Source organism: Berghia stephanieae, chromosome 14, assembly GCF_034508935.2.
Source record: "Berghia stephanieae isolate SIO BIC M18660-M18661 chromosome 14, UCSD_Bste_1.3, whole genome shotgun sequence".
Taxonomy (NCBI): Eukaryota; Metazoa; Mollusca; class Gastropoda; order Nudibranchia; family Aeolidiidae; genus Berghia; species Berghia stephanieae.
Window position 1 is genome coordinate 18,566,987 of NC_088373.1, and position 13,731 is coordinate 18,580,717.

General features: G+C 34.7%; 1 protein-coding gene across 2 annotated transcripts in view; it reads right to left on the reverse strand.

Annotated features, from left to right (window-relative positions):
• Positions 1-1,677: 1,677 nt before the first annotated feature.
• LOC144960171 (microsomal glutathione S-transferase 1-like) overlaps positions 1,678-13,731 on the reverse strand; it is an 18,526-nt gene continuing 6,472 nt past the window's right edge. For both annotated transcript variants that reach the window (XM_078893188.1, XM_078893189.1), the window contains exons 2-4: positions 10,967-11,150; positions 9,526-9,614; positions 1,678-3,559 (exon numbers count right to left, since the gene is read on the reverse strand). In XM_078893188.1, the coding sequence (XP_078749314.1) occupies positions 3,316-3,559; positions 9,526-9,614; positions 10,967-11,089 (456 nt within the window). In that variant the 5' untranslated portion in view covers positions 11,090-11,150 and the 3' untranslated portion in view covers positions 1,678-3,315. The remainder of the gene's footprint in view (positions 3,560-9,525; positions 9,615-10,966; positions 11,151-13,731) is intronic.

Genomic DNA, 13,731 nt, shown 5'->3' on the forward strand with positions numbered 1-13,731 from the left:
AGGGGGGGGGGAGGGTTAAAAAGGTGAAATTCCTATTTTTTCTTTGGTCTCAAATTCCTATTTTCAGGTGTTCTGATTCCAATTATGTAAATGTTGTTGCTCGAAGCTCGAAGAATTAAACAACAATGTGAAATTGAATGTAAGCTTCAATTTAATTATCAAATCAGATCAATTGAATGAACGTTTTGGATATCCCCTTTATCAACAATACAGGATGAATTAAACACTACAGATGAATGAGATAATGAACCATCTTAACAAACGCCACTACCACATTATCTCATTCATTTGTAGTGTTTCATTCATCCTGTTTTGTTGATAAAGGGGAAACCCGAAACGTTCATTTGATCTGTTTTTTTGCAATTAAATTGAAGCTTACATTCAACTTCACGTTATTATTGATTCCACTTTTGGAATTTGAAGGGTTGGCATGTCTGGTTGACGTTAGGAGAGAGTGCGTTTATTAGGAAGAATAATGTTTTGTTTACATAATACTAGTATTGTCATTGTCAGGCCGTATCATTGACTTTTCATCAAGAATAAATTTGTTGTTATAATAATAATACCCCCAGTTGTACTGTCATTGTTAACAAGGCTTTGTAATAATAATAATAATTAATTGAGCTTTTATCTAGCGCTATATCCACTAAACGTGCTCAAAGCGCTTTACCAGGGGTCATGCTGGCCAACAGCAACATTTAACATGAAGGACGGGACATGACGCCTGTTACCAATTATTTTCGGACAGAGACAACGCTGTTAATGGCCAGGTACTCATTTTACACCCGAGTACGGTTAGAGAATGTGAGTAAAGAGCCTTCTCCAAGGACTCAACTATGTGGCGAGGAGAGGAGCGAGGCTCGAACCCAGGACCTTCCGATCCGAAAGCGAGTGTCATACCACAAGACCACATAGCCGCCTTTCGTTTCCGTTTACTTATTATTTCCTTGTGGGGTTCCCGACCTCCCATAGAGGGCAGGAAGGTACCTACTGTCTCTTCTATTCTATCCCCCTGTCTCTTTTTTCCATTTGCTTTCTGTCTTGGTTTTGTCCTGACCCTGGCTGAAGTCCTTGGCCAGGAGGGAAACAATTGAACGTATGATTATAGTTGGTTTTTTTTTTTTTTTTTTTGCTTTTGCTTTTATGGGTTTTACGACGCTTGCTACACATTTAGGTCATATCAGCGCCACTAAAAAGGAAGAAAATGGGATAGTAAAAAATTCTAGAATTACAATTAAAGCACACAAGAAAAGATAAGACAAAGGGGAATTGGTTCAAATAAGAAACAGATGTAGATTCCAAGAGCACACTATCAAAGTACTTAGTTTGAGATCACCTAAAAGTTTCACCCAGACACCAGCACAAGATCCCACTAAGAGGAATACACCCAAATGATTACAAATCATGTTAAAAATAAAAAAAATAACAATACGTAACGGAGAGACGTAACGGAGAGGCGATATACAAGGAAAAAAAATATAATCTCCCAAAACTATAAGTTCGACTGTTTCCCTCCCAGCCAAGTAATCTCATTCCAAGACAAAGACAGAAAGCAATTGAAAAACATGTACAAGGGGACAGAAGACACAGCAAGTACCTCTCTGCCCACTATGGGAGGTCTGAACCCCACCCAGGTAAAATCTTTAAAAACAAAACAAAAACAAAAAACTATTCAAATTCATGAAAAGGATGAATATTCACCGGCACCGCTTTTAATCAGACTATTTGGTTTGGTTACAAAATACAAATACAGTGTAATAATAATAATCTATAACAAACATTAAATAATCATTGTAAGCATAATGAGACAAGCACATATTATAGACTACTCGAATGGAAGCTTAGAATAATTAATAAAGGCAGTGGATGTTGACGTTATGGGTTTTCCATTTGTCATCAAAACACGATGAATATAGACAGATGATTACACGGCTATGTGGTCTAGTGGTATGACACTCGCGTTCTGATCAGAAGGTCCTTGGTTCGAGCATTGCTCGGTGCATAGTTGAGTCCTTGGAACAGGCTCTTCACTCTGGTACTACATTATCTCAGTCATCTGTAGTGTTTTATTCATCCTGTTTTGTTGATAAAGGGGAAACCCGAAACGTTCAATTGATCTGTTCTTGTAATAAAATCGAAGCTTACATTCAATTTCATATTATTTATTTCTCTCAATGTAGCTAATTAGGGAGCAAGCACTGGTGCGAGATAAATATCTGAAAAAGTGTGTATGTTACGGCGCTTGTAACACATTAAGGTCATATCAGCGCCAGTAAAAATGAAGAAAATGGGATAGTAATAAGTTCAAGAATTACAAAAGCACCAAAGAAAAGGTAAGACAAAGGTGAATTGGTTCAAATAGGAAACAGATGTAGATTCCAAGAGCACACTAACAAAGTACTCTTAGTTTGAGATCGCCTAAAAGTCTCATCCAGACACAAGCACTGGTCCCCACCAAGACGAATACACTCAGATGTTTACAAACCATATAATATAATATGCAAACTAAACATAATACAGAGCATAACAGAGAGATGATTTACTAGGAAAAAAAATAAAATCTCCCAAAATTGTAACTGTACATTTGACTGTTTCCCTCTCAGCGAGAGCATCCGACCAGGACAAAGCCAAGTAATCTCATCCTAAGACAAAAGACAGAAAGCAAGTTGGAAAACAGATGATAGGAAGATAGAAGACACAGTAAGTGCCTCCCTGCCCACTAAAGGAAAAAATGAATATTGGAAAAGTGTGTATGACACATTGCCAGACCAAGTACGAACGAATAAACTAAAGAAACGAATTATCCTTTTAAAAAACGTCTTCCTTGACTAAGGTTCGAACCTCAGACCTCCAGGAGGTTTGAGTTCGATCCCCAGTGGAGGAAGCAAAGCAAAGCCTCTCACTCCATTTTCACGTTTCTGTTGTAAGTTAGTCGTGGTAGTTATAACTAGAACTAGAAAGCAATTTTTTATTCTTTTTAAACCCCAGGAATGAGAGACATCCAATGTTTGTCGTCACTTTGCCCGTTTAGGTTTATCTCCATCTTATACATACAACAATAAACATAGGCATAGGGATATTGACCTTTAAAAAATATAATAAAATAAATAAATAAATAGGATAAAATAATAAATAAATATATAAGTAAATTAAAAAAACCAACAAATAATTGAATAAATAAATAAATAGATAAAATGATAAAAAATATATAAGTAAATAAAATCTAAAAAATAAAAAAAAATAAACAAAAAAAAAAACAAAATAAATGAATAAGTAAATAATAAAACAAAAGTGATGTTTAAGTCATATCAAATACTAGAAAGCAATTTTGAATAGAATTTGGAAAACCAATGACAGGTTGATACACATGCCAGTGAAGAAAGCCCCAGCTCTGGCCGGTTGTGGGACTTTGAACAGATAGACAACAGTGTGGGCAAGTCGGGCTACTGTAAAAATCCTGAAATGGAGCAGGGCTACGGACAACGCAGGGCTGGTCGTACAGTAGATAATGCCAAGCAGTACGAACAGGGGGATGTTCTCTAAGTCGTTTTGGTGAGCTCTGTTGAGGAAAACAAAAGTCATCGTTAAACCCTCTCCTTACCAACTACCTATAGAGAATGAGATTAGCGGAAGAGTAACGTACCTTGATTGGATCACCCATGGTCTGTGACGTCACCGGCGGAAAAGTTATGAGAGAGAGAACATCATGTTGGTTGTGCGCGGAAGCGAGGACGAGAGACGCATGCGCGCAACCAACATGACGTTCTCTCTCTAATAACTTTTCCGCCGGTGACGTCACAGACTATGGGTGACGTCCTATCAAGGGACGCTACTCTTCCGCTAATCTCATTCCCTATAGGAAAATCGTCACTGTAATAGATTACGATACCTTTCGTTATGCTTTCCTAATCTACTCTATCACTCCATTGTTCTAATTACTTGGCCCTTTCAATTATCAGAGTTATTCCCCTTTGCTTTATTCGTTCAGTCTTCTCTTCCATCTATCTGCCTATCGCAATCAATGGGAGAGATCAATATTCATGTTTGCGTCCAACCAGGTCATCAATCATTTGATTTGTTTCTGTCCAACGATTCGATACATCTTAACAAATGTAAACACGCTGTTTTGTTTATGAAAGTTGTAAACATACCCATGTGTCAAGCTGAATAAAATGGCCAATCGTGATGTTACTTATTTAAAAGGTGTGAACACTTTTCACTATGTGGGTCACTTTGAGCACACTTTGTAATTTGACCAATGACCTCGAGTACATGGAAAGGTAATATAGATCATGGTCATTCCGTCACTTGATTTTCTTAGCACGTAGTAGCCTACATCTAGTCTTTGTTTGAAATATAGAGAGCCGGTTAATGGCTAGTACCTGAAAACAGAACAAGTCTTGTCCATTCTATAATAGTCACATTCGATACGATACAACCAACATTTTTCTAATTCAGATTTATTTTGTACAGCATAAAATTTAAAGAAAATGAACGGATGTGCTGTAGAGCATGTTTTGCTAAAGAAATTATTTACCCCGCAAGTATTTTACTGCTATTGTGTTTGAGTGATAAAAAAATATATTTTTGTGTCAGTTGGGTGTGACGTTTTGAGGAAAATCCTGAAATTGTCTGGTAAGGGGAGAGTTAAACTTCTTACCAGACAATTTCAGGGTTTTTCCCAGAAACTTCACACCCAACCTGACACAAAAATAGATTTGTTATCACTCAAACACAATAGCAATACCAAGGACAACTATACTGAAAGGACAATCATATGGAATCTTCAGGCAACGCTAGTGGGGGCCAACAAAAAATATAGAAAATTTACACCAAAATAACAGCAGGGGCATTATATGGCAAGATCTACCTTTTTAGAGAGTGATTGTGAATGCTGGGTCCAAAAAAATGTTTAATAATTATTATTATCAGCAGTGAATAGGAGTAGCCAAGAAACGGAAAGGATGAGTAGTTAGATATTCTAAAAACTGACCTTATACTTATAGTGATTGATTCAGGATGATTTCTTTAGATGAATGTACATGTAATGTGATTATGAGGAAGAGGGTGAACAATTAGATGAAGGGGAAAGGAGATGTACAATATCAACAAAGGGAGGTAATCTGCGGAGGATGATCCCAAGAAAAATATGAATACCGAAATATCTACTAAGGGATACACTACATAGTAGTTGTAAGGTGTAATTAGGATCTCTCGAATTTATTAATTTTTTGAACACTATTTCATCCCAATAAGGGACGATCGGTCTGCCAGGTAGAATTTTCATTGGAACACCTGCAGACCAATGTCTTTCACAAATAACAAATTTTGTCGGATGTGGCTCAATATCATCACGAGGAGGGATTTGTTTAACCATGTTTACCGGTCTGGTTCCTCTTTATAGGCAATCTGAACACACAACATTTGTTGGCTTTATTGTAGTTACCATTGTAATTCGCAACACCACAATTTTCCCCATCTTGAATTTGCTAACAAATCACGTCCATGAACATCAGACCCACAAGAGGCAAACTTCATGTGAGGAAAAACATTCAGAGTACTGGTTCATTCAATATAGTCAATGGAGTAGCATCAAATTCATAGTTCCATTCCATTCCATATTCATAGAGTTAATTAATAACGTAACATATCAGATCAATATATATTCAGAGTACAATAGTCGGATTTTTAATAAGGGGCGCGTCTTTTTCTTCTTTTTCTCAGCTAGCTGTTCACGACGTACAGCTGCAAAAATTTGTATGAAACTCTGGATCATTTTGTATTAATAAAAATGTTTTATCACGACTTAAAAAAAAACAATAGGAAAGTATTTCGCTTATTACAGATATATTAAAATCGATAACGGGTGAGGATCTGAACTCAAAAATGATTTATAGTGTCGAAATTATGATTTTCCGCTTATCCATTTTGAAAGAATTTGTTAAAATGGAATGTTCAGTTAATTGAAACTTATATGATGTTCATACAGAATCTGAATATGAAGGAACGACAGACAAGTTTACATTTTATAACAATCAATATACGTGTTTGATGAATACAAATAAAAGTGAACATTACGCACTTCCAACATTATTTTGAGTTCAAAGTTTTGAGAAATAGCTTGGTATTTATGCCAAAGAGGATTACATAAATTTAATGTAGACCAGTCAAAAGTAGAAATTCATCAATTTATGATACAGTGTTTCCACAAAATGTGCTTTTGTTCAACAACAACGTAAAAACAATAACATGCAAAACTCAGAGTTGATTGTGAAATTCCAATTCCATAGATGTCCTCTTTAATGGCTTATCGATAGATACAAGTAGACTTCTTTTCGCAGCTTTACGAGAAAGGAACCGATAGAGATTCCGTATCATATCGTATTGTTTAAGAGCTTATAGGTTTAAAAGAAAACTTTAAATGCTGTGTGAATTGGTCATGCATAGATACAATTTTTCAAAGTTAAATATAAACATTCAATGTAAATTTGACAATTTTGAGTATTTAATCACTAGTTCAAATAAGTTAAAACTAGAGATTCATATCAGTCTTCGGTAATTGCGACGTGATGTAAATAAAAAGCAATAAATTATAAAGTCAAAATTGGATGCAAACTACATAAGTTGTTACTTTATGTTAATGTGTTTTGCTTTTATTCGGAAAATAGTAATTTTTGTAATAGTATGATGTGAACTCATAACCACTAGCCGGAACTACTGTGTCACAAGATTTTTTTGTAAAACGATGAAGTCATATCTTACTTTGTGGTGCGAAACTGTTTAAATATTTAGCAGTGTAAAATCTCTAATTGTATGACAGCGGTTTTAAAGTTGCTTTTTATAGGTCGTGAAGAAGAAATCATTTTTTGGGATATGGCATCACAATTCAATACGGGCCAAAATCTTTATTCAGTTAAGAGAAATTGCTTCGGAGGTTGACACAAAGTTTTGCAACTTTTGATAGAGGGACATCTTAGAAAAACTAGAAAAACATGCGCCATTCCTTATAAAACATCTACTATAGTTCATTCCTTACAGTACAGTCAATGAGTAGCATCATCTTAGATCAATGAGACAAAACTATATATTCAGACTACTAGTTCATTCCTTTCAGTCAATGGAGTAGATCAAATCCATAATTCCTTTCCATAGTCACAGAGATAATAGTAATAGAGTGAGTGAGTGTAACTGTAACAACAGTAACATCTCAGATCAATGATCAATGAGGCAAAACTATATTTAAGAGTCTTAGTTACTAGTCCCATACAATTGACAGTCATATCAGCAACACAGATCCATGTAATGGGCATAACTATATATTCAGAGTCAGAGTCCAAGTTCCAGCATATATGAATATGATATTATAATATCAGACCCACTAACTAACTAGTCTAGACAACTTCTAGATAGTAGAAATAGAAAGGACTGTTCAAGATAAAGTTGTGAAGTTGACGTGACGAGCAAAGGGGCCCTCTAGACTTATACACTAGACTAAAACAATAAAGTCAATATTTGTCAGTTAACCATATAGAAAAAATATATAAATATAAAGCCACAGGCCATAATTCATAATAAAATAAGGAACAGTAATCCGATTCGGATTCCGAATCAGGCGGAGTCTGATTCTGATTATCTGTGCGACTCGACAGAACAAGCACGACAATGGGCCCAACTATCGTCTGCAGGAACTACAGTTGATAATTCTAAACATGTCTTAAATAATTATTATGCAATTATTATTGGTACATACCACTTTTCAAAGATTCTGGTGCGATAAATTAGCCCTAGTTATCAAAAGGTATTGAAATCAGATTCGTACTTTCAATTTCAAAAAAGATAACAAACCCAATCACTCAGTTTGTAAGAGGGCGTCATAGAAAAATAGTTCATACTTTCCTGTGAAATTTTTGATAGTTCACTACTTTTTGTATATTTTCATATCATTCAAGACATAAGAAATATTATTTAAAACTTATGGTTGCCAATTAACCAATTTATTAATATAAAGTACCGAAATTATAAGAACAGAATCAATTATTGCGCATTCAAGGAAATTGTACCAGGGCAGAAAAGCGGTAGTTTTGCTTGAAATCGTTATCCAACCAATGGCCCCCACTAGCGGGGGCTGAAAATCCAAGGCGAGCCTCCTTTCTAAAGCCCTCCTTGAGCAATACATAATTTCTTTGGCAAAACATGCTCTACAACACAGCCGTTCATTTTCTTAAAATTGTATGATGTGCAAAAGACATTTGAATAAGAAAAATGTTGGTTGTATCGTAACGAATGTGACGATTTTCCTGTAGTTGGTACGGAGAGGGTTAAAATGTTGGTTGTATTGTAACGAATGTGACGATTTTCCTATAGTTGGTATGGAGAGGGTTAAATAAATAAATTTAGATAAGTAAATAAAATAAGTCACTAACCTCTTCACCATGGGATTGTTTGGGTTGTAAGGGTTTTACGGCGCTTGTGACAGATTAAACATTGAGCTTTTATACAGGGCAATATCTACTAAACATGCTCAAAGCGCTTTACAAAGGGTCCCTGGCCAACAGCAACACTTAACATGTAGGACGGGACATGACGCCTGTTAGGCGATATTACAATTTTTTCGGACAGAGACAACGCTGTTAACGGCCAGGTACTCATTTTTCACCTGTGTACAGTGAGAGAATGTGAATAAAGAGCCTTCTGCAAGGACTCAACTATGCGCCGAGCGAGGTTTGAACCCAGGACCTTCCGATCCGAAAGCGAGTGTCACACCATAAGACCACATAGACGAACGATGGGTAAATACTTATCTATGATTTCGATATTTAATACGTACAACGGTCTCGTGGCATAATGCCGTCTCGAGTCGATATGTCACATATATATTTTAGGGGCAGCGCGGCTCAAGGGTACTGTCTTTGCTTCCTACCCGAAAGGTACCGAGTTCGATCACCCGCCGCTGCGTTGTGTGGCCTTGAGCAAGTCACCTCGCCCTAGCTCAATTTTGCGGCGCTGCACTGTGGCTAACGCCTGGGTAATTCCAGTCTTCCCTTGGAATAGACCCTAGAGACAAATTTCCCCAATTGGATGAATAAAGGGAATTTTATTTTATTTTTATTTGTTATAACTATCGAGAATCAAAGCAGACTCGGATTATTATTATTATTGGTATTATTATTATTATTATTATTATTATTATTATTATTATTATTATTATTATTATTATTATTATTATTATTATTATTATTATCATTATCATTATCATTATTATTATTATTATTATTATTATTATTATTATTATTATTATTATTATTATCATTATCATTATTATTATTATTATTATTATTATTATTATTATTATTATTATTATTGTTATTATAATTATTATCATTATTATTATTATTATCATCATCATCATCATGATCATCATCATCATCATCATCATCATCATTATTATTATTATTATTATTATTATTATTATTATTATTATTATTATTATTATTATTATTGTTATGCATCCATGGCAACACTGACCGTCTCACTCGTTCCACATCCGGGTCATCCAATACGATGCCCTTTTTCTTGACTTGGAAGTAGGAGACGTCCTCCTCGGTAGCAAAAATCTGAGAAATAAAGAAATGTCGTCATCATCATCATCATCATCATCATCATCATCATCACCATCATCATCATCATCATCATCATCATCATCACCATCATCATCATCATCATCATCATCATCATCATCATCATCATCATCATCATCATCCAAATTATCGATAATATGAGAAAGAATGAAGTGTTGTCATCATCATCATCATCATCACATCATCATCATCATCATCATCATCATCATCATCATCATCATCCAAATTTATCAATACTAACATGAATGTATCATTCCATTGTGTAAACAAACCTCCCCAGAAGGCCACCCAAGCACATATTCCTTGTTTGTTTTTTGTTTTTTGTTTTTAAGGGTTTTACGGCGCTTGCAACACATTTAGGTTATATCAGCGCCAGTAAAAAGGAAGAAAATGGGGTAGTAAAAAGTTCTAGAATTACAATTAAAGCATCCAAGAAAAAGTAAGACAAAGGGGAACTGGGAACACATGGGGATCAGATGTAGATTCCAAGAGCATATCTTCAATGTACTTAGTTTGAGATCACCAATAAGTCTCATCCGGACACATGCACGGCCCCCACTAAGAGGAACACACTCAAATGCTTACATTATAAATTATAACAAATATAATAATACATAACAGAGAGATGATTTACAAGGAAAAAAATATCATCTCCCAAAACAATAACTATGCATTTGACTGTCTTCCTCCCAGCCAGGACCCCGACCAGGGCCAGGACAAAACCAAGCAATCTCATTCCAAGACAAAGACAGAATGCAAGTTGGAAAACAATATAGGGGGATAGAAGACACAATAAGTACTTCCCTGCCCACTATGGGAGGTAGGAACCCCACCCAGATATTCCTTGTTTCATTTTGATAACAAAAGACTTACAGCCTACAACTACAGGACAAACAACGAGGTTAATATCGATGATAAAAGAAAAACAAAACGATGGCACCAGCAGCAGCTCATCAGCACTAACAATGCCAACGTCAACAACAACAACAACAATAACAACAACAACGCCAACAATAACAATAAAAGCGATAACAACAAAAACAATAACAACAACGCCAACAACAACAACAATAACAACAACAACGCCACAAAAACAACAATAAGAACAACAACGCCAACAACAGCAACAACAACAACATTAACAACAATGACTAAAACAATAACAACAACAACAATCACAACAACGACAACGCCAACAACAACAACAACAACAATCACAACAACAACAAGAATAACAACAACCACGCCAACAACAATCACAATAACAACAACAACAACGCCAGAAACAATAACTACAACAACAACAACAAAATCAACCATAATTTTACCTTTTTAGTGACCCTATAGAATGAGGTCAGGAGACCCAAAAATAACGTCTTCAAGATGAGAATGGTGGCGTAGCCAATGAATTCACGGAACACGGGGTTTTCCAATGTCAAGGATGTCGTCATTTTTAGTTAGAGATTGACCTTTTGACACAGATACTCGAAATGGACTTTCCAAAGCTAGAAGCTGTAGATGATAATAATGATGATGATAATAATAATAATAATAATAATAATAATAATAATAATAATAATAATAATAATAATAATAATAATAATAATAACATGTGGTATAGGGCAAAATAGGATAAGATCCTTTGAATGCCCTTAATATTAATTAGTAATGCCATAAATCTATTGATTAAATATTACAATAACGATACACGTGGTAAAGATAGTATTTCAACTTAAATGTACTCATGTGGTGTACAAACATATATCTTTAACCGTGACATGCAAAGCGCACACACAACAACACACACACACACACACACACACACACACACATACACACGCGTATAGAAGATAACCATAATAATATAATAATGCATAATATATACATACAAGCTTGAAAGCCATGTCAACAGCAGAGCAAACAAGTATTATTCGTCATATATAAATCTCCCATCATATAATTCCCTGTCTACTAACACCTTGAAATAATCAATAGATTTTGAATTCTTTGTTTCAAATTTCAAACTGTTCCATTTCTGAACAATACGAATACCGAACCAGTTTTGTCTTATGTTTGTTTTGCATCTAGAGACAAAAATCTTAAACTTGTCCCCTCTAGTAAAAGTAATATTAGAATATGAAAAAAAATCAGAAAAGTCTATCCTATTCAGACCATGTACCAATCTATAAACCTGAATTAAATCCCCACGAATTCTTCTATATTTCAAACTGGGTAAGTCAAGAAATTCTAACCTTTCCTTATAAGATAAATACTGTATTGTATAAATTTTTTGGTAGCTCTCCTCTGTACACTTTCAATACTAATAGATTGTCTTTTATATAATGGGCTCCAGATGCAATTTCCGTATTCTAGAATTGGTCTAACGAGCGATTTATACAAATATAAAAATGTGGTTTTATCAAGATTTATAAAGGTTCTATATATTATTCCCATCATTCTGTTTGCACGGCTTACACAATTATCAATATGTAAATCAAAATTCAAATGTGAATCAAAAGTAACTCCCACATCATTTTCATAAGGCACAACGGAAAGTAGATTTGACATAGAAGTATCGGTAAAATAATTATGACATGGATTATTTTTTCCTATATGTAATACTTTACATTTCGAAACATTAAAATCCAAATGCCATGTTGTAGACCATTTGAAAAGTGAAAATATATCATTTTGTAGAATGTTATGATGTTCAGTTGTACTATAGATCTTTGTATCGTCTGCAAACAGTTTGCAGGCTGAATTTATGCCACATGGTAAATCATTTATATATAAAAGAAATAAAAGTGGTCCCAATACGCTTCCTTGGGGTACACCGCTAATTACATTCTTAAAATCCGACCCCACACCATTGACAATGACCCTTTGTATTCGATTATTAAGAAAGTCTTTAATCCAGTTAAAGATATTCCCTTTAAATCCATATGTTTTTAGTTTAATGAATAATCTCTCATGAGGTACAGAATCAAAAGCCTTGCGGAAATCAAGATAAACAACATCAATGCATTGATCACGATCAATTAACTTGGTAAAATCCTCCATCACCTGTAAAAGTTGAGTAATGCATGATCTCTTTGATCTAAAACCATGCTGGTTATCGTTTAGCATCGTATGACTTTCAAGAAAGTCCATTATTCGGTCTTTCAAGATAGACTCCATAACCTTACAGAGTATGCATGTTAAGCTGATGGGTCTATAGTTTGCAGCATCTAGTTTGCTTCCCTTTTTATGAATGGCAGTAACATTGGCTTGTTTCCATTCAATGGGTAAGGTACCAGATTCAAGAGACTTATTATATATTGTTGATAGCGGCTGTGATATTTCAAAGGCCACTTCTTTCAGTAAACGGGGATGAAGGGAATCGGGTCCCATGCTTTTAGTCACGTCTAAATTCAACAATTTTGCAAGTATGTCTTCTTGTGTAATATAAAAATCGGGGACGTTTAATTGATTTGTAACATTTAACGTTGGTATATTTGTAGTGTCTTCTTGAACAAACACAGATGAAAAATAATTATTTAAAACATTAGCTATATCTATATCCGAAGTAACCTTGGTACCATCATCTTTCAGTAAAACACTAACACCTGGTTTTCTTTTCAACTTTCTGTTTACGTATCTCCAAAAGCCTTTCGGACTACTCTTACATTCGTGTGCCAATGTACATTCATACGTTTTCACAGCATTTTGAATCGTGTATTTGGTATTATTTCTAACCTTGACATAATTATGAAAATTATCTGTTGTAGGATACTTTTTGAATTTCTTATACAATTTATGTTTCTTATTAATTGTACGTTTAACGTTTTTTGTCAACCACAATGGTTTATTAGAACTAAATTTTTTGTTACATCTTAATGGAATGTGTTTAGATTCTATACATTTTAGTTTGTTTTTAAAAAAACAACCACGCTTCATTCACACCGTAGCCTTCAAGAGTATCCCAATTCACGGCATTTAGGTCTTCTCTACAAGAGTTGTAATTACCTTTGAAATAATCAAAATAAAAATGTGAAGGATGTTTGGCGGATGAAAGATTTAACGATATAAGAAGTGAGTCATGATCACTTTTACC